At 44.4% G+C, this 25750-nt stretch overlaps 1 protein-coding gene across 1 annotated transcript; it reads left to right on the top strand.

Annotated features, from left to right (window-relative positions):
* The first annotated feature begins 857 nt into the window (after positions 1 to 857).
* LOC308307071 (phospholipid scramblase 1-like) lies at positions 858 to 25233 on the top strand. Its single transcript, XM_080752186.1, has 7 exons — positions 858 to 978; positions 19149 to 19360; positions 19467 to 19509; positions 20978 to 21198; positions 23665 to 23826; positions 24041 to 24202; positions 25156 to 25233. The coding sequence occupies exons 1-7, from the start codon at positions 966 to 968 to the stop codon at positions 25213 to 25215; spliced, it is 873 nt and encodes a 290-aa protein (XP_080608312.1). The 5' UTR covers positions 858 to 965; the 3' UTR covers positions 25216 to 25233.
* Positions 25234 to 25750: the final 517 nt, after the last annotated feature.

The following is a 25750-nucleotide window of genomic DNA, read 5'->3' as shown; positions in this document are numbered from 1 at the left end:
TGAGGTTTGCATGTGCTGGAGGAAAGTAGATCAAAGATAGTGGAATAAGCAGTGGTGGAAAAAGTAATATTTTGTACTTGGCCTAAGTAAAAGTATCAATACTGCAATGCAGAAATACTCTGTTTTACAAGTAAAGTAAGTAGTCCAGAATTCAAAATGTATTTGAGTAAAAGTATCGGCATCAATATATACTTAAAGACTAAAAGTAAAAGTACTCATTGTGGAGAATGATCAAAAGATCTGCTATTTTCAAATGGCCAAAATATAGGCTATATAAGGCTGAAGTGGTTTTCAGTGTGTTTTGTAATAATAATCAGAATCTACAAAGTAACTAGTAACTAAATTTGTCAAACAATTGTGGTGGAGTAAATGTTTAATATTTGCATCTGAGGTGTCGTGAAATAGAAGTAAAAGTACAGAAATGTTGAAATACACCAGTAAAGTAAAAGTAGGCCTACTGGCTTCCCTCCACACCACACCACACCCACTTTCCACATGAATGAAACATGAACATTTGTAAGAACAAATATGTGCCCTTTCACTCCTACTCACTACACTCTAGGCACAGTAGTTTAGTTACTGTGTCATCATTACCGTCATACTTTAGCTACACACCTATAACAAGACAAACCGGACTTATGGACTTGCTTGGCTTGAATATTATGTTGATAAACTTGTAAACGTTTATGGTTTTATGAGGACCAAAGTGTAATTTATCCTTGAGTATTTTATTGCATCGGGTGTGTTGACCCACATGTAGGCTATGATGGCTGCTATAAATCATTGGTTCTTTTGATGTTTTATTCCTCTTATTTGTTGCTTATAGCTTTTCACAAGGCCCCTCCTCCCATTCCTCCAGGTTTCCAAAGAGAGCCGGTGGGGAGGTTGGACCATTGGAGGGAACAAGGGAGGAATTGCGACCTCTTTTCCATTTGTTTTGCTGAAAAGTTCCACCTAACTTCATCATGTCTGCCCCTGGTAAGCAACGTCTACACAGTACAGCTACTAGATTTCAGAAATGATTGAAAGCTAGATAGAACTAGATAGAATCCATTAAGCCATTTAGGCATAGAATTATTGAATGCTTTAACCAGTGAAAAATAGCAGATATACAAGTTCACAGCGCGGCACTCGGTGCCGCGCTGCGAGCTTGTAGATCTGCTATTTTTGAAAAAGTCGTGAAAATGTGTGCAAATCTTTGAATATATGTATTTTCAAATCGAACGTTTGTAACTCAAATTTTGCTTCTGGGTGGTCCCTGCAACTAAATATTTTGAGATGGGGGTCTGTGGCCAAATAAATATAATTTTGGGGGTCCTTCACATGAAAAGGTTTGAGAACCACTGACATAGCAGTCTCTCAAAAACAGACTAACTGAGCTCCAGTAAAGTGAAAAGGACATATTCTTTGACGATGGCTGGCCAGATTGCTCACATAGAAACATAGGTTTTTCAAAAAACCTTAGAAGAATTCAAAAGACACTTATAGAATCGGGTCAAAATTCTAATTTTCACGATTTTTCAAAAATAGCAGATCTACAAGCTCGCAGCGCGGCACTCGGTGCTGCGCTGTGAGCTTGTAGATCTGCTATTTTTCAATAGTTAAAGCATAAAATAATGATACACAATAATGTGTACCCGTAAGGCACAGAGAACAGCTTATCTTGTTGAAGGGTTGAAACTTGTTGATGGATGTGTTTAACAGCACCTTAATTTTCCATCCAGCTAAATTGTGCTGGTGTGCAGTGTATGAGAATCTCATGAGAAAAATTAGAGGGTTTAAACATTAATATCACATCATGGATTTTTGACAAGACTTATGAGGTTAGTGGAATATTGAGATCTTGGATTTATTTCCTGTACTAAAAGCAAAAAGGTTTCAGTTAAAAGTATGTAATAACCAGTAAGACTCCCTAATCGGGAGATAAGCGACCGTCAGGTCGCAGCGTGATTTTAGGTCCAAAAGTGTGTTAAAGAAATCGGCCTGATGGTGGCGCTATATGGGACAGATCCATGTTGATGAGATGAGTGTAGACATATTGTGTAGCGATTTGTGTGATTTTAGGGAAACAAACTGTAGGAGCAGTGTTCAAAAATGTGTTTTGCAAGAACCGGCCTCATGGTGGCGCTAGAAGAGGGGCGGGAGTCGCTCTCCATTCCGACATGTCGCCACTCCGAAATTGACTTCTTATTGTCGGAGTGGCGACAGTGACACTCCCATAGGGGTTAAGTTTAGGGTTAGGGTTAGAGATAGGGTTAGTGTCGGTCGGAATGGAGACATGTCGGAAAGGAGACATGTCGGAGTGGCGGGGTGTAACCAAGAGGGGCATGTGAGAAAAGAGGAGATCCATGTTGATGAGATGTGTGTGTAGACATCTCTTTGTCTGTGGCAGAGCAACACGGTGAGCAGCCGATTTGGGGGCGTCATTTGGTTGTTTTTTTTGCTTTTTAGCGTGGGTCCCTGGGGGTCCCTGGAGCTGCGGGGGTCCCTGGAAGGGTGGAGCTTGTGTATTGGCAGACAAGGATTGTGTGTGGAAAACTTCACATGGATGGGGATAATGATGTCATTTAGTTGTTTTTTAGCTTTTTGGCGGGGGTCCCTGGGGGTCCCTGGAGCTGCGGGGGTCCCTGGAAGGGTGGAGGTTGTGGATTGGCAGACAAGGAGTGTGTGTGGAAAATTTCACATGGATAGGGGCAACGATGGCGGAGATATGAGTAGGGCAAAAGTGTGACGTGACGTGACATGACAGACTGACTGACGGACTGACAGAAAGGCGGTGGAGGTTTTGATAGTAACTGCGACCTGACGGTTGCAATACAAGAAAAATCAATGTAATCACATGCTTATCCACAATTCAGCCACGGAAATGCTGAAGAATGAGGATATTTATCTCAGTGATGATGTTATGCTTGCAGAATTCATAATTCACATAATTGACAGATTATACCAGTAAGACTCCCTAATCGGGAGATAAGGTCGCTTATCTCCACAAATAGGGCAAAAAATTGTTTTTCCAAAATCTTCCTGATGGTGGCGTTAGATGGGACAGATGCGTTTTGATTACATGACTGTAGAGATACTGTGCGATTTGCGTGACTTTAGGGCAAAATCTGTAGGAGCAGTGTCCAAAAATGTCTTTTAAAAAATCGGCCTGCAGGTGGCGCTAAATGGGACAGAGCCATGTTGATGAGATGAGTGTAGACATACTGTGTAGTGATTTTCGTGATTTTAGGGCAAAATCTGTAGGAGCAGTGTCCAAAAATGTGTTTTGCAAGAATCGGCCTCATGGTGGCGCTAGAAGAGGGCCATGTGAGAAATGAGGGGTGGGGTCTCCGCGCCGCCTTGGCGGACGAAGAGGTACCGGCCCTGGCTCTCCCGGACGCTCCTAGCCCGAGTTACGGCATTTTATGTGAGCTGCAGTGGAGGGGGTCCTCCACTGGGGGCGTCACCACATTTGCATCCGTTCTGGAGCACCAAGAGTCGGTGGTCCCTGGGAATTCCCCGTGAGCAGCCCCGTTGGGGTGGTCATTTGGTAATTTTTGCACATTTGGTCATTTTTTACATCTGGGGGTCCCCGAGGGACCTGGGGGTCCCTGGAGCTCCGGGGGTCCTTGGAGGTTGTACTTTGGCAGGTAAGGAGTGTGTGTGCAAAATTTGGCATGGATCGGGGCAATGGTTGCGGAGATATGAGCAGGGCAAAAGTGTGACGTGTGACGTGTGACAGACTGAGGGACGGAAGGACGGACGGACTGACAGCCGGTGGAGGTTTGGATAGTATAGGAGTGCAAGTAACTGCGACCTACGGTCGCAATTACCTAAGTATAGGTTCTGTGACGATTGCTTTCACCGCAAGTTTCCAGTTTACGTTTTCATTTATAGTGAATGAACAGCCTCCCTGAATGACCTGTACTTTTTCCTGCCTAGTCCCTCCTTGAAGCCGTTGGAGGGCCCCCTCCCCTTCCCAACGTAATGAAATATGAAAGGAATTCCAGTTAGTTTAGTAAATCTAGGGAAAAAATACACTCAGGTTGGACAAAATTGTATTATTTAGTTTTTCAACTGATTCTGACAGGAAATTAGGTCTACCAGCCAGGATAAAAAATCTACCATGATCTGCTCACTGCAAATCAAGTTGGGCTCCCATCGACTTTCTATACAGGAGGAAAATACCCAGAAAAAAGTAGGATGTGAGGGGTCTAGCTAGGGGTTTGTCATGATGCTGAATCCATTGCAAGCATTTGTTTTGCGCAAAAAACTAGGAGCTAAAAATGGCCCCAGAAAATGATGGTTTACTGATGAAAAGTGATGAGTCATCACTTTTCATGACATATGACATATTTAGGCACGTGTACGCATGCCCCCAACCAATGAAATAAGAATCTCTAAAACAATAGAAAGAAGTAAATGAAATAATTTTAACGCTCATCTTTTTATATTCTTTAATTATAATCTAAAATATGAACCCTTGTTGTAAAAAACTAAAGTTGTCCTTTAAGAGCTCCGCAGTTGTGGAATAAACTTCCATTGGGATCAGACAAGCTACCTCAGTGTATTCTTTTAAATCATTTTTTTTAAGTAAAATGATGCATAAATAAAGTTTATTATTATTATTATTATTGGTGTTGTTACCCCTATCGTTATTTGCGTACACGACAACCAGTGCTATTGCTGGTGTACGGCACCAAATTTCCATGGCCCACCATATGGATCCTGTGGGCGTGAAAAATAAGGGGGTGGCCTCTACATGTCCTCTGGGACCCCATCTACGTATGGACACCACTTGTTCGCCCATCCGTCTTACGGATGCTTTTTTATTCCATTTTATTTGTTTTAGGGTCCTATCTTGCAGTTCAAGCCTATTTCCACAGGGTGGCAGGCTACTTTCCCAACCTACTGGAGGTGAACATGCAGGGGCGTCAATTGGGTATGGCAAGCTATGGCAGCTGCCATACCTTGGCTACAGGGGGGAAATAATTAAATGTACTTTTCATCGTGCCTGTTGCTAAGGTATGGCAACATGATTGGTGTCTTGCAAGACACCAGTCATGTTGCCATACCTTAGCCTTTCCTGAACTGACACCGCTGTGAACATGTGTACACAGCCAGCATATTACTCAATGCCAAACTTTGCACACACACTCCTTGCCTGCCAATCCACAACCTCCACCCCTCCATGGATTCCATTTATTTATTTCATAAATATTTTTCATCACAATTGGGTTTGTGGGGAGCCATCCCTGCTTCAAGCTGTCACAGCACGGCACCAACACTTCAAACTAGTTAAAAAACCCAATACAGCAGATCTACAAGCACCTCACAGATCTACAAGCACCTCGCACATGCCAGGGACAGAGTTAGGTTGGCCTGCATAAGCCTTGCTGTCAACACACTATACTACACCACTCAGGCCACCAAGCCAGGTGTGGTCAATTAGTGCCTTCTTTTGATCAGTGGCTTCTGCTTGATGAGTGGCACCAGTCTGTCTTTGTTCACTGGTCAGTCAAGTTCACTGGGAGAGAATATGTTTCAGATCAGTGCAAGAGTATTTGTTTTCCATTTGGACTTACTGTGTTTTGTTGGTACAGTATGCGTGCGACTAACATATTTCTGATAATTCCAATTTGTTTGTTGTTTAATTAGCCGGATTGTGAATGCCCTGCATTTTTCTTTCATCTTTAGAACCACACGTGTGTAACAAAACAGAGTGGTGATCATTTGGTGTGGGTGAAGAGAAGAAAAACATTTAATTAAAGGAGTAGTTCACCCCCAAAGTGACTTTTTTTCTATTGAACTCAAGTCTCCATGGCGTGAGTAATACATTGAAAAAATAAGTCATTTTGTGGGTGAACTACTCCTTGAATGTCAGTTTTGTGGTGTTTTGACTGGACACCCTGAGGATATTGCCAGATAGATAGACAGACAGACAGACAGACAGACAGACAGACAGACAGACAGACAGAGAATTGTAGGCCTTGCATTTATTTGACTTGGTTCCAACAGATGGCGAAAATAGCTAATCTTCAAGCTCACAATGCCTCACTGTTTGGACAAAGAGTTGAGGCGTTACATTTTGTAAAACACGGCCTTGTGAAAATAGCAGATCTACATGCTCACAACACCTCACAACGCAGGGCGGCGTGAGCATGTAGATCTGATATTTTCACAATTTCTGCCCCTAATATTTAATTTATCATTTTAAAAGTATTAAAAAGTCCTTAAATTGTCTCTTTAGAAATGTGCAGATAGCCTCTGTACACTGTTGAGTGGAAAAACAATGTTTCACATTAAGCTAAACATTTGGGACCACCCAAGATCATTTGGAGACCCCTCTAGGGGTCCCATAGTTGAACCACTGACTTATAAGGGGAGTATGGAGACCCCTCTAGGGGTCCCATAGTTGAACCACTGACTTATAAGGGGAGTATATGAGGCTGGATCCGTCTGGAACACTGCACTAGGCTCTCGCCAGCTCTGTAGCTCTCCACACTTGAACAGTTGTGTTTATAATAATTAACCCCTGTGTATACGGGCAATAGTTTTACATGACTTTGTGTACACAGCCAATAGTTTTACATGAACATGTTCAGGCTTTAGTACTGTACTGTCTCGTGTAGCCCAACAGAGCCCATCACAGCACAACACGGCCCACCAGAGCCCAATACAGCCTACCAGAGCCCAATAGACTCCAGCAAACCTAAGTCCAGCCCAGTCCTGCCCAATAGGAGTATAGACCAGGGAAGGGGGGTAGTTAGATGACTCCACCAGGCCATTACAGTGACTGTAATGGCAGACCAGGGTAGACAGGACTGCACCAGACTCCACCAGGCTGCTCCATGCTCCAGCCAGCTCTGTAGATCCTGTGTACACGGCACTCCTAACTCGAAAGGTCAAGGAAAAGGGTCGTTTTAGGCGTCAAAACAGGCCCTTTGTCCTTAAAGGAGTAGTTCACCCCCAAAATGACTTTTTGGAGCTGTGTGAAGCACAGGCTCCCTATACGTGGCCGTGTGGGTGTGTCTGTCTGTCTGTGTGTCTGTCTGTCTGTCTGTATGTAGCCTGAACTTCCTAAACTTCGGCACGCCACTAGTCCCACAGTTTTGCCACCACACACTCGCGCCATATGTCAAATCGAACGGCTTACTCGGGAATCGTGGGCTATTACTTTTCTAAGAGAAAGGTTCTATAGTTTAATTGATATTAATTTATTAGTGAATTAATTTTCCCCATTGACTTATAATGGGAATCGCAAAAACTCACATTCAATTATTTGTCTCTCGCAAACCATAGGGGCTAGAGTTTCAAGACTTGGAGAGGAGGTTCATAATGATTTCAAGGATTAAATAAAAAATAATTGTGTCATTTGGCCGCATGGTGGCGCCATAACACCCCACTTTACGTTTTGGCCTGTAACTCTTGAACCGTAGGTCGGAAAATTAAAAAAAAAAATTCCCTGGATTCCTTGGGTCATGACGCATCTCCCCATATAGGCCACGCCCATTTGCGCCAAGATAGATTTTCCGCCATCTTGAATTTTCTCCAAAACACACTTTTTGCTCCTTTTCCTACATATTTTCTTCAAATGTCACAAAAATCGGTACACATGATCCACACACACACACACACACACACACACACACACACACACACACACACACACACACACACACAGCTCCACTTCACACCGGTGTGATTTTTTTCTATTGATTAGTCACACCTTGGAGAGTAGAGTTCAATAATATTTTTTGGTTTTTGTCACATTCCTAAGACAAAAAATTGATTTGAGTAAATTTACCCCCATTGATTCCGGATGGTGACCCGTTTCGAAACGGGTCACCATCCGAAATGAATGGGGGTAAATTTATTGTTATCACATTTATGTCTTAGGAATGTGACAAAAAACTAAAAATATTATTGAACTCTACTCTCCATGGCATGAGTAATCAATAGAAAAAAAGTCATTTTGGGGGTGAACTACTCCTTTAAAATGAATAAAAAAATCAAAAAAATATGTTTTGTTTCAGGCAGGACACACATTTCATATTTGAAGCATGCCCGATCTGATGGAATGGGTTTCGTGTCTCTCCGACACTTTGAACCCTTTATGATTGCGAAAAAGACACCGAAACCCGGATTTTTGTCCTTAAAATCAATAAAAAAATCTAAAGAAATCCGTTTGTTTTACGCAGGAAACACTTTTCATATTTGAAGGATGCCTGATCCGATGGAATGGGTTTCGTGTCTCTCCGACAATTTTAACCCTTTATGATTGCGAAAAAGACACGAAATTTGCACGCCACCAACACGATTACACATCCCACTGAGCAATAGTCGTTTTTTACACACGACTAGTTTTTTTTTAGCCTTAATTTCACCCGGCTAGATTCCGGTTATATTCACACCGAAAATATACTTTGCAATTTATTCCATGATTCGATAACAATTTATTAAAAAAAACAACAGTAAGGTGCTTAACTGATCTCCTAATATTGGACTAACATAATTATAATATCCGTTGATCATTATTAAGTATAGTTTAGATCTAGCCGAGATTTAGCCAACTAATTATAGTCGCCTTATCAACGTTTATATTTACACCGAATTTAGACAATTAGATTTAATCCATATTTCAATAAACATTCTTTAAAAAAACAACTTCACGTTGCAGAACTGATAGCCAAATATTGGTGTAAAATTATTTTAATAGCCATTCATCACTATAAGGTATACGTCTGGACGGTCTGGGTGTAGTCGTTTTAAATACAGCTTTTCTTTTTTTCTTTTCTCTTTTTTTATCCCACAATTTTGTAACCCATTTTTTCACCCAGTGCCAATTGCCTATGTAATCCTGGGCTCTGCTCTCCCTCTGCCAACCTGGGGAGGCAACGGACTGACCTCATGCTTCCTTCTATGCATGAGGAGTCCAAGTTGCTTCTTTTCACCTGACAGTGGAGATTTCCCTGGTTTGGACGTAGCGCGTGGAAGGAACACGTTATTCCAACCAGTTCCTTTCCCCTCCATCAGGCGCCCCGGCTGGCCAGGGGGAGGCATTATTGAGACCAGGATTACGTGCATGTTTTTGTGAGGGTATCAACCCTAGGAGACACGGGGAGAACATGCAAACTCCACACAGAAAGGCCCTATCGCCAACCCCACCTAGGGTGTGGGCGCTGATGACGCGGAGGAGGAACACGCCGCCAGTGCCCACAGCGTCCCCCGGCGGGAATCGAACCCAGGACCTTCTAGCTGTGAGGCGAAGCGCTAACCACTGCGCCAAGGCCATCGCGTGTTTGTCGAGGTTGCGGCAACAGAAAATGAAACGATCCGCCAATCAGAGTAAACCGCACACACACTGGATAACAAGTCAACAAGATCGAATCCAGACAGAGCCTTTGTAGCCTATACCATAACGTAACCATAATGCATTAACATTAACATGACATGTTACTATCTGAAGTAATGTTACTGCCCTGTCCCTGTGATTTTAATATGCAAACTGCTAATAAAGTAATCAATCAAAAGAACGAGAGATTTATCTGGGTGACTTACAGTGCGTGCGCCACGGTGCATGCATGAATGTTTCTTTCTGACAACCACCTAAATATTGTCCAATTACCGTAGCAGACGCAATTTATATCCGACACAAATTGATTAGAAGTTTTCCCTGCCGGGAAAACAGCAGATCTACAAGCTCACAACGCTCTTCACTTGCTGTGAGCTTGTAGATTGGATATTTTCACGAGGCCTCTTCTTATTCTTTTTATATGTAATTTCTTAAATGTGTTCGCTTGTTTTAAAACAATATGAATACATAATCATGTATGGATAGGCTATGCGGTCGGGTGAAATGACGCAAGGAGGAGGCATAATATAGGCCTATACACTGGACCCATATAGCCTACTGTAGCTTGTTATAGTCTTGAAATAAAACATAATTTAACAGACAAAACTATAGCCTGCATGTAGGCCTACTGACCACTGTTATTACAATCGGGGTTATAGGCTATATATTTCTTTATAAAGACAACGGGTAGCCTATTATGTCCATGGCGCGCCAGAGCGCCACAGCCACAGGCGTGATTTTTGATTGATAGCATGAATAGAAAGGGAGATAAACAACAACATCACATGTCATACAAAAAATAAATAGAGAGTTCACAGAATAAATACAAATTTGAATAAGAGCAATTGCTTGAGAAATGACCAGGGTCTGGGAACTGAAGCAGCTATGGGGCGATCAACATTATCCTGCACCCGGCTTTACTATAGCTTTTTATTGCTGTCAGACTATATTTTGTTTGGTTTAAATAGGCCTATACTGTTACATTTCATAATGAAATGTTTGGCTATTTATTATGATATGGTTAAACCATGGCGTGATCATTTGCATTTGGTGCGTTGTATTATACCAATAAAAACACTATTTCTGTTAGAAGCTGTTGTCATTGATTGTTCTTTAGATTCAGGAAACACCTATGAAGTGTTTTACTAGCTCAGAAATAAATCAATTAGTCTATTAAGTGTTTTGTAGCCTTATTCTATAGATAGCCTATTATTAACCGTAATCTAGCCTACTTGCGTTCTGGAGTCATTCAATGAAATGTCGGGTTGATGCGCTGCCGTCTCCAATCTCTCCATGTGTCCAAAATAACAGATGTATAAACTGTCGACAGGCCATGACGCAATGCGTTGGTATCTTGCAACTCTGTTTTTTTGGTGTGGCGCACCGCGCATCGCGCACGATCACGGAGAAAAAGAAAGACTCCACCGTTTGATTCAACAATGGTTTGGTTTAAGCTATAAAAAAAGGTCTTCTCATTCTTTGGAAATCCCAGCATGACAATGACCGTGTCCCGTTAGTAATCATGTCTTTATTTGCTGTGCAATTAATGAATGAAACTGATGGAGCAAAATGGCATGCCACACAAATCATTTATTTGAATAGACTCATCTTATTTACAGAATTGACACAATGAACTGACACTCTATCACTTCTGCTAATTATATAGGTATTCTAGGACTAGGTATTAGTATTAACTGAATGAGTGGTTGGTTTGATTTTATTTATAATTGAATTGAAGGCAGAAACAAGCAGTCATTCATTATTTAATCGTGCGAAGACAGCCGACCCAAATTTGCGCAAGGAAACCCCACCTGCGGTTTTATTAGAATGCTATAAATAAAGTGCTCATGCTTCTCAAATAGACTACACAAATACAATAATTTGAGTTTAGCTATGCAGCAGGGATTATTAATTCCAGGGGTGATGTGCGGGGTGTAACCAAAACCAGTGTCTTTCTTTTTTTTTTTTTTTTTGCAAAGATGCATGCAGCAGCAGCAGCGGACCAGCGGTCCATAAATAATCAAAGCAAGCATGTAACATAATGATGATCAGTCAATCAAATTGGATATTAAAATGATGCCCACACAGTCTGTGTATTTCGGAAGGAGTCCGGTGCATCACATACAGCAGGCCATGACAACCAAATGAGAAAGGTAAATAGCCAAACATTTCCTCGTTGCAATGAACAGCTAAATGATTTCCAAATAGGGTCACATTAACAGCCACAGCAACTAGACCATAGAATGACAAAAGAACAAGCTGACAAAGTGTCAAAATCTATCAAAATCAAACGTTATCTTGTATTTATTCCTTGGCTGGCTTCTGCGTCTGAACGCGGAAGAATGGCTGAGTGTCTGTTGATTCTGGAGGTGGAGGGGCTTGCTTGATTGCTGGTATTCCCGCAGCTGGTCCGTTTTCCAGTAAAGTCCAGGGAAACAACGATCGCGCCGCCGAGATTGGCCGTTTTGTCAGAGGCGCGAGAGATTTGTTTGGTCCTTTTTCTAAGACATCTCAGGGAAACGGGGACAGGGATTGGCGGCCCAACCTCGACAGAGAAGTCACAGCAGGCGTCACCGTGCCCCCTGTAAATACAGCTTTTCAACGACTATCTTTAGACCATGTAAAAGTTATCCTTGGTAAGGCGCGGTAAGCCGGTAGAGTGTTAATTAATTACCGTGATTGTGTGTGGTCACTCACTGTAAAGTGGAAACGTCCAGACAGCGTGCTACTCTGAATTACATTTCTGACAGCAACACACACAGTCAAACACAGCCGCGGCGCCGCCTCCGCCAAATCATTCAATACGTATTGATTAAACAAAATAATTATTAGGCGCCCAATACATGTAGTTTCCTCAACAATGCGCACTACCCTAAAATGAACACAGGTGGGCAATGTCACCTTTTAATTCGGCCAGAAAGTCTTCACTATCATATCAGCATTGATGGCTGAGTGGATAGCGTCGCCGACTTGAGTGTCAGAGATCGCTGGATCGAATCCCACCGTCGCCCTTCTTTTCACTACTTTCGACGGCCGCTAACGGCGAAATGTAGACTTTTTGTAACCGACTAATAGTGGTCTAGTGTAGCAACCCGTGTAAATATAGCCGACTAAACAACTAGCAAAAAATATCAAATCTAGACCTTTACAACACTGATTTTCAACACGTGGTGTTGAAGATAAAAACACCACTATTAGGCAACTAATATACCTCAAAATGCTCAGTGGGATTCTTTCGGATAAAAGACACATATTCTGACTTACTTTTTGACGCTGAATCCAACAAACCCGGTCTCGTGTCTCTACGACACTCCTAACTCGCAAGGTCAAGGAAAAAGCCACTGTGTACACGGGCAAGTTTTACATGACTTTGTGTACACGGCCAATAGTTTTACATGAACATGTCTAGGCTTTAGTACTGTACTGCCTCGTATAGCCCAACAGAGCCCAGCACAGAACAGCACAGCCCACCAGAGCCCAATACAGCCCCCCAGAGCCCAATAGAGTCCAGCAAACCTAAGTCCAGCCCAGTCCTGCCGAGTAGGAGTATAGACCGGGGAAAGGGGGTAGTTAGATGACTCCACCAGGCCATTACTGTCCAGATCTGGCTTGAATAGGCCAGACCAGGGTAGACTGCACCAGACTCCACCAGGCTGCTCCATGCTCCAGCCAGCTCTGTAGATCCTTGCACATGCGATTAACCACTGTGTACACGGGCAATAGTTTTAAGTTTTACATGAACCCTCAGAGGGACACTGTGGGCTTATCAAGTGGTCCATGGTCGGTTCTCAAAGTGAGGTCGGGGGACCCTCAGAGGGACACTGTGGGCTTATCAAGTGGTCCATGGTCGGTTCTCAAAGTGAGGTCGGGGACCCTCAGAGGGACACTTTGGGCTTATCAAGTGGTCCACGGTCGGTTCTCAAAGTGAGGTCGGGGACCCTCAGGGGGACACTTTGGGCTTATCAAGTGGTCCATGGTCGGTTCTCAAAGTGAGGTCGGGGGACCCTCAGAGGGACACTGTGGGCTTATCAAGTGGTCCATGGTCGGTTCTCAAAGTGAGGTCGGGGACCCTCAGAGGGACACTTTGGGCTTATCAAGTGGTCCATGGTCGGTTCTCAAAGTGAGGTCGGGGACCCTCAGAGGGACACTTTGGGCTTATCAAGTGGTCCATGGCCGATTCTCAAAGTGAGGTCGGGGGGCCCACAGTGTCCCTCTGAGGGGACACGGCACAGACCGTGTACACGAAGGGCAGGAGCAAGTGTGCAAGTCCCATAGAATCTATGGGAAATGTACACAGGCGTGTACAAAGTCACCAGTAGTTTTACATGAACCCTCAGAGGGACACTGTGGGCTTATCAAGTGGTCCATGGTCGGTTCTCAAAGTGAGGTCGGGGGACCCTCAGAGGGACACTGTGGGCTTATCAAGTGGTCCATGGCCGGTTCTCAAAGTGAGGTCGGGGGGCCCACAGTGTCCCTCTGAGGGGACACGGCACAGACCGTGTACACGAAAGGCAGGAGCAAGTGTTCAAGTCCCATAGAATCTATGGGAAATGTACACAGGCGTGTACAAAGTCACCAGTAGTTTTACATGAACCCTCAGAGGGACACTGTGGGCTTATCAAGTGGTCCATGGTCGGTTCTCAAAGTGAGGTCGGGGACCCTCAGAGGGACACTGTGGGCTTATCAAGTAGTCCATGGTCGGTTCTCAAAGTGAGGTCGGGGGACCCTCAGAGGGACACTGTGGGCTTATCAAGTGGTCCATGGTCAGTTCTCAAAGTGAGGTCGGGGGACCCTCAGAGGGACACTGTGGGCTTATCAAGTGGTCCATGGTCGGTTCTCAAAGTGAGGTCGGGGACCCTCAGAGGGACACTTTGGGCTTATCAAGTGGTCCATGGTCGGTTCTCAAAGTGAGGTCGGGGACCCTCAGAGGGACACTTTGGGCTTATCAAGTGGTCCATGGCCGGTTCTCAAAGTGAGGTCGGGGGGCCCACAGTGTCCCTCTGAGGGGACACGGCACAGACCTTGTACACGAAGGGCAGGAGCAAGTGTTCAAGTCCCATAGAATCTATGGGAAATGTACACAGGCGTGTACAAAGTCACCAGTAGTTTTACAGGAACCCTCAGAGGGACACTGTGGGCTTATCAAGTGGTCCATGGTCGGTTCTCAAAGTGAGGTCGGGGACCCTCAGAGGGACACTGTGGGCTTATCAAGTGGTCCATGGTCGGTTCTCAAAGTGAGGTCGGGGGACCCTCAGAGGGACACTGTGGGCTTATCAAGTGGTCCATGGTCAGTTCTCAAAGTGAGGTCAGGGGACCCTCAGAGGGACACTGTGGGCTTATCAAGTGGTCCATGGTCGGTTCTCAAAGTGAGGTCAAGGGACCCTCAGAGGGACACCGTGGGCTTATCAAGTGGTCCATGGTCGGTTCTCAAAGTGAGGTCGGGGGACCCTCAGAGGGACACTGGGCTTATCAAGTGGGAGCACAAAGTTGGTGAGGGGGGTACTAGCTATAGTAGGATGATCAGGCTTGTCGAGGCCAAAGGGTGTACTAGAGTCTTAATAGGCACCATTAGGTTGTTCTAGGCCATTGTCTGCCCTTTAGCTGCTCACACAATTGAGACCAAACACTGTGTACAGGAGCCTTAAGGCCACTTTTAACCGCACAGATTCGGCGACGATTCGGCGGCGGAAGGCCGCGGAAAGCGTCTGTTGCCGAACGGGAGCTCATCGGTAGGTTTTCGGCAGCGGGTCGGGAGCGTTATCGACGGAGAACTGGAAAACTGGACTTGCTCAGTTTTGTAGAGTCGCCCCTGGACGTCGGTGAATTCTAGCGAGTTGTAATGGACCATTAGTTTGCTACTGCTGCAGCAAAACCAAGCCTAAATAAGCCAGATACATTTTCCCGTTGCATATTTTAACTAAATAGCATATTCACAATCTCAACTCTCAATTTCCTATACTAATCAACTCCAAGGCAACGCTAGTAATAGTGATGTGTGTTGTTTTGGTGTGAGGAGAAAAAATCACCGGACAGGAAGCATCTCCGCTTCTGCTCCTCGGTTGCCAGATTCTGTGAGTTAAACAAGCGACCAGGTCTATGAAAACAAAGCCTAAAGGAGCGTCCAGTTTCACCTATTGAGCTCTATTACATTAGCTGTTTTCTAAAAGAATGTTGAAAGCAAGGCCAAATAAGCAACTACAATTCAGAAACATGCCCAAACAAAAGTAACCCACAACTAGCAACATTATAGGAAAACAGGATCAAAGTCGCTTGTAACGAGCCGATATGGCAACACAGTGCGCATGCGCAAAACAGTACAGTAATTACAGTCTGCGTACAGTCGGCTGGAAAATTCAATGTGCTTAGTTTTTTGCAGTTCTTTGCAGTTCTTTGCAGTCTATGAACAGTTTGAACAAGTCTCCTGTAGTATTTTCGGTGTGGAGGCACCTTTAGTTTGTGTGTACATGACCAATAGTTTTAAATGGATATTTCTAGTCCATCGCACACCGCTGCCTTGTGCACCCTTGGTTGGTTCGTCTTTGTTTGGGAAGGAGGGACTTTGAGGATGTACCTCACTTTGAGAACCGACCATGGACCACTTGATAAGCCCACAGTGTCCCTCTGAGGGTCCCCCGACCTCACTTTGAGAACCGACCATGGACCACTTGATAAGCCCACAGTCTCCCTCTGAGGGTTCATGTAAAACTACTGGTGACTTTGTACACGCCTGTGTACATTTCCCATAGATTCTATGGGACTTGAACACTTGCTCCTGCCCTTCGTGTACACGGTCTGTGCCGTGTCCCCTCAGAGGAACACTGTGGGCCCCCCGACCTCACTTTGAGAACCGACCATGGACCACTTGATAAGCCCACAGTGTCCCTCTGAGGGTCCCCCGACCTCACTTTGAGAACCACCACGGAACACTTGATAAGCCCACAGTGTCCCTCTGAGGGTCCCCCGACCTCACTTTGAGAACCGACCATGGACCACTTGATAAACCCACAGTGTCCCTCTGAGGGTCCCCCGACCTCACTTTGAGAACCACCACGGACCACTTGATAAGCCCACAGTGTCCCTCTGAGGGTCCCCCGACCTCACTTTGAGAACCGACCATGGACCACTTGATAAGCCCACAGTGTCCCTCTGAGGGTCCCCCGACCTCACTTTGAGAACCGACCATGGACCACTTGATAAGCCCACAGTGTCCCTCTGAGGGTCCCCCGACCTCACTTTGAGAACCACCACGGACCACATGATAAGCCCACAGTGTCCCTCTGAGGGTCCCCCGACCTCACTTTGAGAACCGACCACGGACCACTTGATAAGCCCACAGTGTCCCTCTGAGGGTCCCCCGACCTCACTTTGAGAACCGACCATGGACCACTTGATAAGCCCACAGTGTCCCTCTGAGGGTCCCCCGACCTCACTTTGAGAACCGACCATGGACCACTTGATAAGCCCAAAGTGTCCCTCTGAGGGTCCCCCGACCTCACTTTGAGAACCACCACGGAACACTTGATAAGCCCACAGTGTCCCTCTGAGGGTCCCCCGACCTCACTTTGAGAACCACCACGGACCACTTGATAAGCCCACAGTGTCCCTCTGAGGGTCCATGTAAAACTACTGGTCGTGTACACCATCTAGGGCCTGTGTACATATGGCTCTCTGCTGCCCTCCATTGGGAAATTGTAGTCGGCACAGGTGCCGTACACGACACCCAGTTGCAAGCGTACACGCCCCATTATAACTATGGGGGCGTGTACGCTCGCAAGTACTTCGAGCCTATATTGTACACGAGGCTTATATTTTTCTATTGGAACTCCCTATCGTGTACGGCTTAACTATTGTTATCAGTTTGTTTTTCAATTATTATTATTACTTGAGAGACTCACATAGTCTTCATTTGAAGATTTTGGTTTCATTTAGCAACATTTTCATTCTGTTCATTGAGCTTTCAAACTGTAGGCTAGGCTAACCACCCCCGAGTGCTCATAGTCCTGGCGAGGAAGCGCCAGTGAGATTTTATTGGCTGCATTCTGTCATTACTAAATGGTCAAATGACCTCCAAAGTAGGTTAGCAGATAGATGTTAGAGACCATTGTTGTTCTGTCCGATCCACATGTGACAAACAAATATTTGGTCTGTGGAGGGTGAAGATACACATACATAGTCAAGATACAAGCATGGGACATGCTGGGCCCCTGATTCAGCCCGGGAAAAAGAGTTGGAGAGGCCCTCATTACGCGCTATAGAGAGAGATCTCTCTCTATAGCGCTGCTGCTACTCAAAAATTTGCCATTTCAGATCATGACAAGTGACAAGCCAGTGGGACAATTATTGTACATGAGTTATATTTCGTCATTGTCGGGTGGAAACCTTGTATGTCCAAAACCGTCTGTTTTGTATTTATCATTTTAAAAAATATTTAAACTAGTGAAAACAGCCGATCTACAAGCACACAACGCCTCGCACCGCGAGGCGTTGTGTGCTTGTAGATCCGCTGTTTTCACTACTTTTGTGAAACAGCCTTGTATAATGAAGCAGGGCTTTGCTTTGCAAAAAAATGTATACATTTGAAACTTGAAGATACAAGGTTTCTGTCCGACAGTGACGATTTACTTTGTTGGCCGCCCAGCCCCCAAAATGGAACAAAGGCCGACATTTTATTTTTTTCCTAATGGCCGGCCTGGACTGGCCGGGAATGAACCGTCCGTTCGGGAGTTGTCCCGCTTTTCCCAATGGCCAGCACGTCCCTGCATGGTAACCAGCAGCCTAGTTTTAGGTTCACTTGATTACAGGGAGTAAGTAAGTAGTGGGTGGAATATTTTTTTGTGGAAGCTCAACAGTTACAGGAAGAGTTGGAATGAGAATATAGGCTACTGTAGAGGAAAGGAACACAGAACAAGTCAAACCTCAAGGCGGATGCTGTCAATTTAGCATCTGAAATGAGCAAGTCATTGACAACATGACTACTATGACATTTCTTTGCTGTCAAACTGCTTTTGCTGCAAATAAGAATACATATCCAGTATGTTTCAAGCTAAAGCTCATGTCAAAATTATCAAATAAACCCATTGCTGACTACTGTGGTATGTTGTGAAAAGATAAGTATATCTAGGAAGTAAAATATTTCCCCCCGTAGAAGTGTTTATTTGTTTGTTGTCAGCTCGGTTAATATTTATGCATTCATATACTGTATCAGATTTCATGACTTGTGTTGTTTTCTTCTTGCTGTTGGAATTGATAGCCATGTGCACTGTAGTGTATGTTGTTATTTGTATAACTTTTATGATACCTTTCTATTGTACCTCACTGTAGGCAGGAACATTCTGCACTGTAATGTTCGCTAGCCAGTTCAGACATGGTATGAATAACAAGTAGTTTCAGAGGTGCTTCCAAGCAAATGTTTCAGATGTTTCCTTGCAAATAAGCATGGATACAGGAACATGCACACACACACACACACACACACACACACACACACACACACACACACACACACACACACACACACATTTTTTTAATATATTACACAACAATAGTAATGTAAAATATGTATCTTCAACAATGGTCAAGTTACGACACTATGCCCATCAACCAACTAGTGTGACACTATTTGATAAATTGTTTGTCTTAATAATGGCTTTGCATTCATTGGGTTGAGCAGTGTGCATGAAATAGTTTTATGAAAATATTCAACTTAACTCCAGTGAAAGATGTTCCCGATGTTCCCACTGAGGGTTGTTGATGTTCATCTTTAGCGGGTATGTGGATAATGTTTTGAAGTAATTTCTTGTCTTTACTTCAGTCTACCCAGGCACCTACCCGAATATGCCCCCGTCTGGAAGTGTGGGCTTTCAGCAACCAGTAATGTATCAGCCAGGCCCTGTAGGCCCAGGCCAAAGTCCCGTGCCAGGGTCCGAATACGGATGGCCCCCGGGTGGAATCTCCCCGGCTCCTGCACCAGCTGCAGCAGCAATCGCTGTTGGCGTACCGCCAGGGCTGGAGTACCTCACACAGGTAGGCTGGAAGTACAAGGTCTTGTATCTCGATTTAACTGGCTTGTGTTTTTGGGTGACGGATGTGATGTGGTTCGTTTGTTTATTGCCTTTCTCTCGTGTTCTAGATCGACCAGATACTGATCCACCAAAAAGTGGAGCTCCTAGAAGGTAAAGCTTGTTAGCCCATCCTCTCTGGCTTTCTCTTGGTCTCGTACAGCTCTCCTCCATAGCAGTGGTCACAGCACCCAACTTTAACCCTCTTGTTAATGAATCAGAGTGATAAAGTGACGCTGCCACCACACATCCTAATCCTAAGATATTTATACATTTCCTTCCTTTTGGTTTCTCCACCACTCCCACTTATCTGTTCCAATTTCATTTCCTTCTGCTGTCTCCTTTTTCCCTTCCACTTCCTACTCATACTCCAGAACAGAAACGTTCTTGTGCTTCTGCAGGTCAATAAAAACAAAGAAAAGAAGATCCACAGCCACAGATTCCACAGAATCCACACAGATCAAAAACAATCAGTCAATTGTGTAATAAAGAAGTATCGTTTACCGTTTTTGGTGTGCAGGCTCTACCTCTTTGAAGTCAGGCCTTCTTAACCCAGCACTGTCTGTCAGAAACAAACTATGGACAGTTTTGAAGAAAGGTTGGCTGAGGATAATCTCTCTCTGAGCGGCTACAAACACGCCCAGGGCAATTCAGTCATGGATTGGAGAAAGATGGCACACACTGTCCACTGTGTCTGTCGCCAGAAAAGGCGACAGACAGAGATCCTGGTGGTAAAACACTCCAGCGCTATACACAGTGCTTCAGTAGCTCACCTAGTGGGAGTATAGGAGAATAAAATAATGTTGTCCTCCTAGAACTTTGTTAGATTTGGCCTGCTAAAGACACACCTAGAGGTACAATCCCTGCCACACCAACATAGCATGTCATTATAAGGTTTAAAAAATGTAGCACAAGATAGCAGATCTGGTCTTATCGGACCCAAAAACCTGGCATCGATCGGGAAAACACAGTGAAAGCAGTGGCCAGTTCATCATAAAGAACGCCTTCTACCACTTTTTCTAGTCACGTGTTCAAATACTGGATTGTGATTGGCTTAAAAGAGTGGTAAATGAGACAACTCTACTCTATGGAATCCCCGGATGCATTGTGATGCAAATGAGGCACGTTTCCGAGATCAATGCGCCTCACAACGCATCCGGGGACTTTGAGAGTCGGAACACCTTTCCCCAACTAAAACAATGACAGACTTCATGTTTAGAAGAAGATGAAGAACGCAATGTAGTTAAACTAAGACATGTAGAAATCGGGGAGAAAGAGTGCTTTTTTCCTGAACAGGCATGAGCTGAAAACGTAGGTGGTCCATGGTCGTGGGCGTCCTATGTTTACTAGCGAACGTACTATCGTCATTTTTCGCCGATTTATTCCATTGGATCCAATGCAATCCGCCAACTTTAAAGCCCCCTTTCTCTGAACCTATATGCTTTTCTGGAAGCGACCAGCCTCTATTTGCGGCCGAAACTGTGCTGCGGCTCGTGGTACAACCCTGAAACAGTGGTAAATCAGCCAACAACCCACTCCCTCTCATGGTAAATGGCTTGATTCTTGTCTCCCTCGTCTTCAGCGTTCATCGGCTTTGAGACGAACAATAAGTATGAGATCAAGAACAGCTTGGGCCAGAAGATCTACAAGGCGAAGGAGCAGAACGACTGCTGCACCAGGAACTGCTGCGGCGCGCTGCGGAGCTTTGACATGAAGATCAAGGATAACATGGACAGAGAGGTCATCCGCCTCATAAGACCCTTCCGCTGCGCCTCCTGCTGCTGCCCCTGCTGCCTGCAAGAGGTACTGTAGGTGCGGGTGTGTGCTGTGACTAATTTAGGCCATAAAAGGTCAAATAAGGCAATAACAAGTAGGGATGGGTATCGTCTGCGATACTTTTAATGGTATCGATCGCATGACGTTGATACTATCGTGTATCGGTTCACGTAAAAACGAACGATACCTCGTTTCGATACTCTGGAACGCACCCCTGGCTGGTCGCATCTGTAACAGTTGGGCTACTGAGAGTTTAATGACTGCTTTAGTAGGCTACACTCGTTACTGTGGAAAATGGCCGACAATAGCCTATAATGTTTATTATTATGATGATTATCCAACATATACTCTCCACTCCGCCACACTGTGTGATCATCATCATCATCACCTCTGCTCTACCGCAGCAGCCAGCGAGTCACCACTCTTTCCGTGTTGAAGTTAAATTTAAATAAAAAGTATCGAAAATGGTATCGAAAAGGGTATCGTATCGATTCCCAGGTATCGAAAAAGGTATCGTATCGATTCAAAGGTGAAAGATAACCATCCCTAATAACTAGGCTGATGCCCGTTGGAAACAATTCTCATTGGGCACAATGCCTGTGGGGAATGCATGCCCCTCCAGTTATTCAATACAATACCTGTTGTCAGAGTACTTGGTGGCCAGTCTATAACGTCAATACTATGATGTCACCAGGGCTCTCCATATATGGCCATAAAAGAGACACAGGCAGAAAGACATAAGGACCAAATTCCCACATGGAACAATACACCCTCGGGTCCTTTATCGTCAATTATTTGATTTGTTTGATTAGCTGTCTTTTGATTGATTGATTGATTGAAGACTTTATTAGAAGTTTGCATAGGAAAAGGTACAGTTTCATGACGGTACAGTTCACTGGTAAAAGGTCTACTAAAAGGAGATCCATGAAAAGACTAAGCTTATTTCCACTGGAAACCATTGAAGTATCTCATATAACATTGAATGACAGACAAATAGAACACAGTACTATGCAGTAGATATGTAAAGAAAAACAAAAAAGAAAACAGTAAGTCTAAACAAACAGTATATACAAAGAAGGGGCAGGGGAGGGTAGGGTTGGGCTAGGTTAGTTTTTTACCAGTAATCATTGAATTGACCAGTCATCATTGATCATTGAATTGTTTCACCCCATATGTGTGTGTAGTGTAGCGTGTGAGAGAGAAGTGAGTTAAGAGAGTTATAGATCTATTAAGCATGCCTAGAGATACATAATTCAATTGTTTATTCAGCACCAACCCTGCCCTGACTATTCATTAGGCCAGGGGTTTTCAAAGTGGGTGACGGGGCACCCCTGGGTTCGGTCAACGACCTTCTTCAGGCATATCTCTGAGATATGCCTGAAGAAGGTCGTTGACCGAAACGTTGCATTATTATTAAATAAAAAGGAGTGCTTTGGCTAAGTGTAAGATGGTGTGCGGGTCATATGTGCTAGTTGTGCATGATTGAAAATAGGTGATAAATACAAAACGAATGGTTTTGGACATACAAGGTTTCCACCCGACAACGACGATATGCTATAAGTGCTGGGAGTGAAAATTATAATGTAGGGGTGCCTCGGATTAAAAAAATATTTATGGGGTGCCCTGAGACAAAAAAGTTTGGGAACCCCTGCATTAGGCCTTGACAAACACTTCTTGATATCAGAGTACAAATATTTGACTTGATTGTTATGGTGCTGAGATGAGGTTCAAAGACAACGTGGCAATAGTTCACAGTCCTCTTACTAGAAGACAGTAAGAGGACATTGGTTCACTGGTCACTCATCCAAGCTGCTCCATGTGACACGTGTGTAAATTCATGTGTATTTATAGGGTTGTTTTACTTTCACTGTAGCTCCGGGGTTACACAGACATCATTGCCATCCAAAATGGAAGGCTGGACGACATGGTCTACTTTTGCCCATTTCTGAACATTGTATTTTTTTTTACATGAATTTAACACAGACTGCCCGTACGTGTGTTCAGATATACGCTTGTGTGGACAGAGATTTTCTTTAAATGGAGAACGAAAATATCTGTATACGTGTAGTCTAGGCTCCCCCACTATCCCTTGCAACGACAGAGATTGGACTCCCTGACATGCTTCCCACCTGCATACACGGCCAGTTGTGTTCGTTGGAACTGTGTTTGTTGGAAAGACAATGAACGGAATCTACCTAACCCCTGCGGCATCCAAATTTGAGCACCGTTAGTTAATGTTTTGTAATGCCTTTATTTGGGTCTTTGGGTCTAAGTTCATTGTTACCACAATTGACAGACATATTATGCACCCTTTGTATTATGTGTTCGTGTTTGATCTCAGCATGTACCGGTATGTCTGTGTGTGTGTGTGTGTGTGTGTGTGTGTGTGTGTGTGTGTGTGTGTGTCTGTGTCTGTGTCTGTGTCTGTGTCTGTGTCTGTGTGTGTGTGTGTGTGTGTGTGTGTGTGTGTGTGTGTGTGTGTGTGTATTGTAGATGGAGGTGCAAGCACCACCGGGCACAACCGTAGGCTATGTGAAACAGGACTGGCACCCCTTTAAGCCGCACTTCTCCATCCAGGATGCCGAAAAGAAAACCCTGATGAAGCTTGAAGGACCCTGCTTCGCCTGCAGCTGCTGCGGGGATGTCAATTTTGAGGTGAGGATTATAGCTCTTTTTTGTATGATGTACTGTCTTTTGCAAACTTGCTCAGTCTGAATAGATGACATAAAACTAAACTAATCTTGTTCCCTCTGGACCCTAACAAAAAGACCTATTGTCTGTGTCTTCATACTTGCATAACACTGCAGTGTTACGATAGTGGGTGACAAACTTTGTTGTGGAAGAGATTGTCTTTGTGCTTCCTCTGCAGCTAAAGGGGAAAGATGGAGGCGAGCCCATTGGTCGCATTAGCAAGCAGTGGAGCGGCCTTCTGAAAGAGGTCTTCACAGACACTGACAACTTTGGTATCCAGTTCCCTCTGGACATGGACGTCAAAATGAAGGCCGTGCTCATGGGAGCCTGCTTCCTCATTGTAAGTCTGTGTGTTGTTTTTAACACTTGGGCTTTGCCATAACTCATGTAGATTAACGGCCATGTATCTTTCCTATTGTTTTTACTTGATTTGCACGCGGCGGTCCCCGTTCACGGCCGTTCAACGTCTTGAGAAGAAAAAATACAACCGCGGCGATCCATGACTCAGATATAGTCCATAGAACATGGTGCCGTCTTGACCAAACGAGCGATTTGGGAAGGGAGAAAAAGCCATTTTACCGAAACCAGATAAAATGGATGTGAATGAGGAAGTGGAACCGGCAGGGCACGGCTTTCAAGATGCATCATAACGTTTTTTTGTTTTTGTTTTTTTCGCTCACCAGCTGCCGCCACAGCACCTTTTTACCATGGTAACCAGTTAACACGTCCCTGGGCGTGATAACGGGGCCGTGGCGCTGAACCGCGGTAATCCTTATCACGTTCCTGGACGTTTTTGGCATCCCAAGTGTTAACCACATGAACCTTAACGACTTCTGGGAATGTTATAATAGGTGGACATTTGCTATTTTTGTCAAAGACATTTGTTGTGGAGTGAAAAAAGAGGGTACCAAGTAGACTAGAGAACCTTGGGGGACCCCAGTCAACACATGTTATTAGATTTAAGTGGTAAAACAATATCTCTTGAATGATATTTGTAATATTGGGATCTTGCCGTTTGGACCTGTTTATCCAAGAACTATCCACGAGTTTCCTACGCCCCATAGTGCATTGCGCAAACGTATGCATCGATCTTCCGCCGCCGATTTACAAGCTCACAACGGGTTGCATCTGCGACGCGACGTGAGCTTGTATGTCTGCTGTTAAACCCGGAAGTTTGGTCCTGATAGTCTCCAGTAAACTCCCGCGGAAACTTGTGGATACAATCTGTGAAATAAAATGCACAAAATGTTCTGATGCCTGTTCTTCTATTTCTTCCTCATCTTCACCCTGCAGGACTTCATGTTTTTCGAACAGGTCGGGAACAAAAACCAGCGCAGCACCGTCTTTTCATAATGAAGAAACCGGGAAGCGTCTCCCATCCTGCTACCTCACTTTCTCTGTTCATGCACTCTGTATTTCCATTCCGTCCAATGATCAGTCCTTCTGCCTGGATCACTTCCTTAGTCTAATGTCTGTTGGATGTTGCCAAACTCTACATCGTCCACAGACCATACACACCTTTCTAAAGCTATACAAATCATGGATCAGAAACCAATGAGATATCACCACTGTGGCATTATAAGAAGACACAGCATTTTACGTTTGAAAATAGAGTTTTTGAACAACCAAACTGTTTTTTAAATGTCTACATAATCATGTCTCACCTCTGTTCTCTGGACTGATACAGAGACATCACAGAAGCTCTGGAAGAGCAACACAAGCTTCAACAAATGGTTCAACAAATGGACTGTATTGTTCCCACCTGCAGTAACTCATTTGGACAGTCTGCCTTCTCAGAACTAGTGTCCGAATGTAATAGTGAGCATTTTTGCACCCTAATATAGTGTACTGAAGTATCCCACAATGCATTTGGATTTGTAGGGTGCAT

The sequence above is a fragment of the Nannobrachium achirus genome, assembly GCF_963921795.1.
Source record: "Nannobrachium achirus genome assembly, chromosome: 21".
Taxonomy (NCBI): Eukaryota; Metazoa; Chordata; class Actinopteri; order Myctophiformes; family Myctophidae; genus Nannobrachium; species Nannobrachium achirus.
This window is presented reverse-complemented; position numbering and strand designations above follow the sequence as displayed.

Bases quoted from the DNA above. Each gene is read 5' to 3' on its own strand.
- LOC308307071 (XM_080752186.1), top strand. The intron at 19,361-19,466 runs GTAGGCTGGAAG...CTCGTGTTCTAG, and splicing joins GGCTGGAGTACCTCACACAG to ATCGACCAGATACTGATCCA. The intron at 19,510-20,977 runs GTAAAGCTTGTT...CCTCGTCTTCAG, and splicing joins AAAAGTGGAGCTCCTAGAAG to CGTTCATCGGCTTTGAGACG.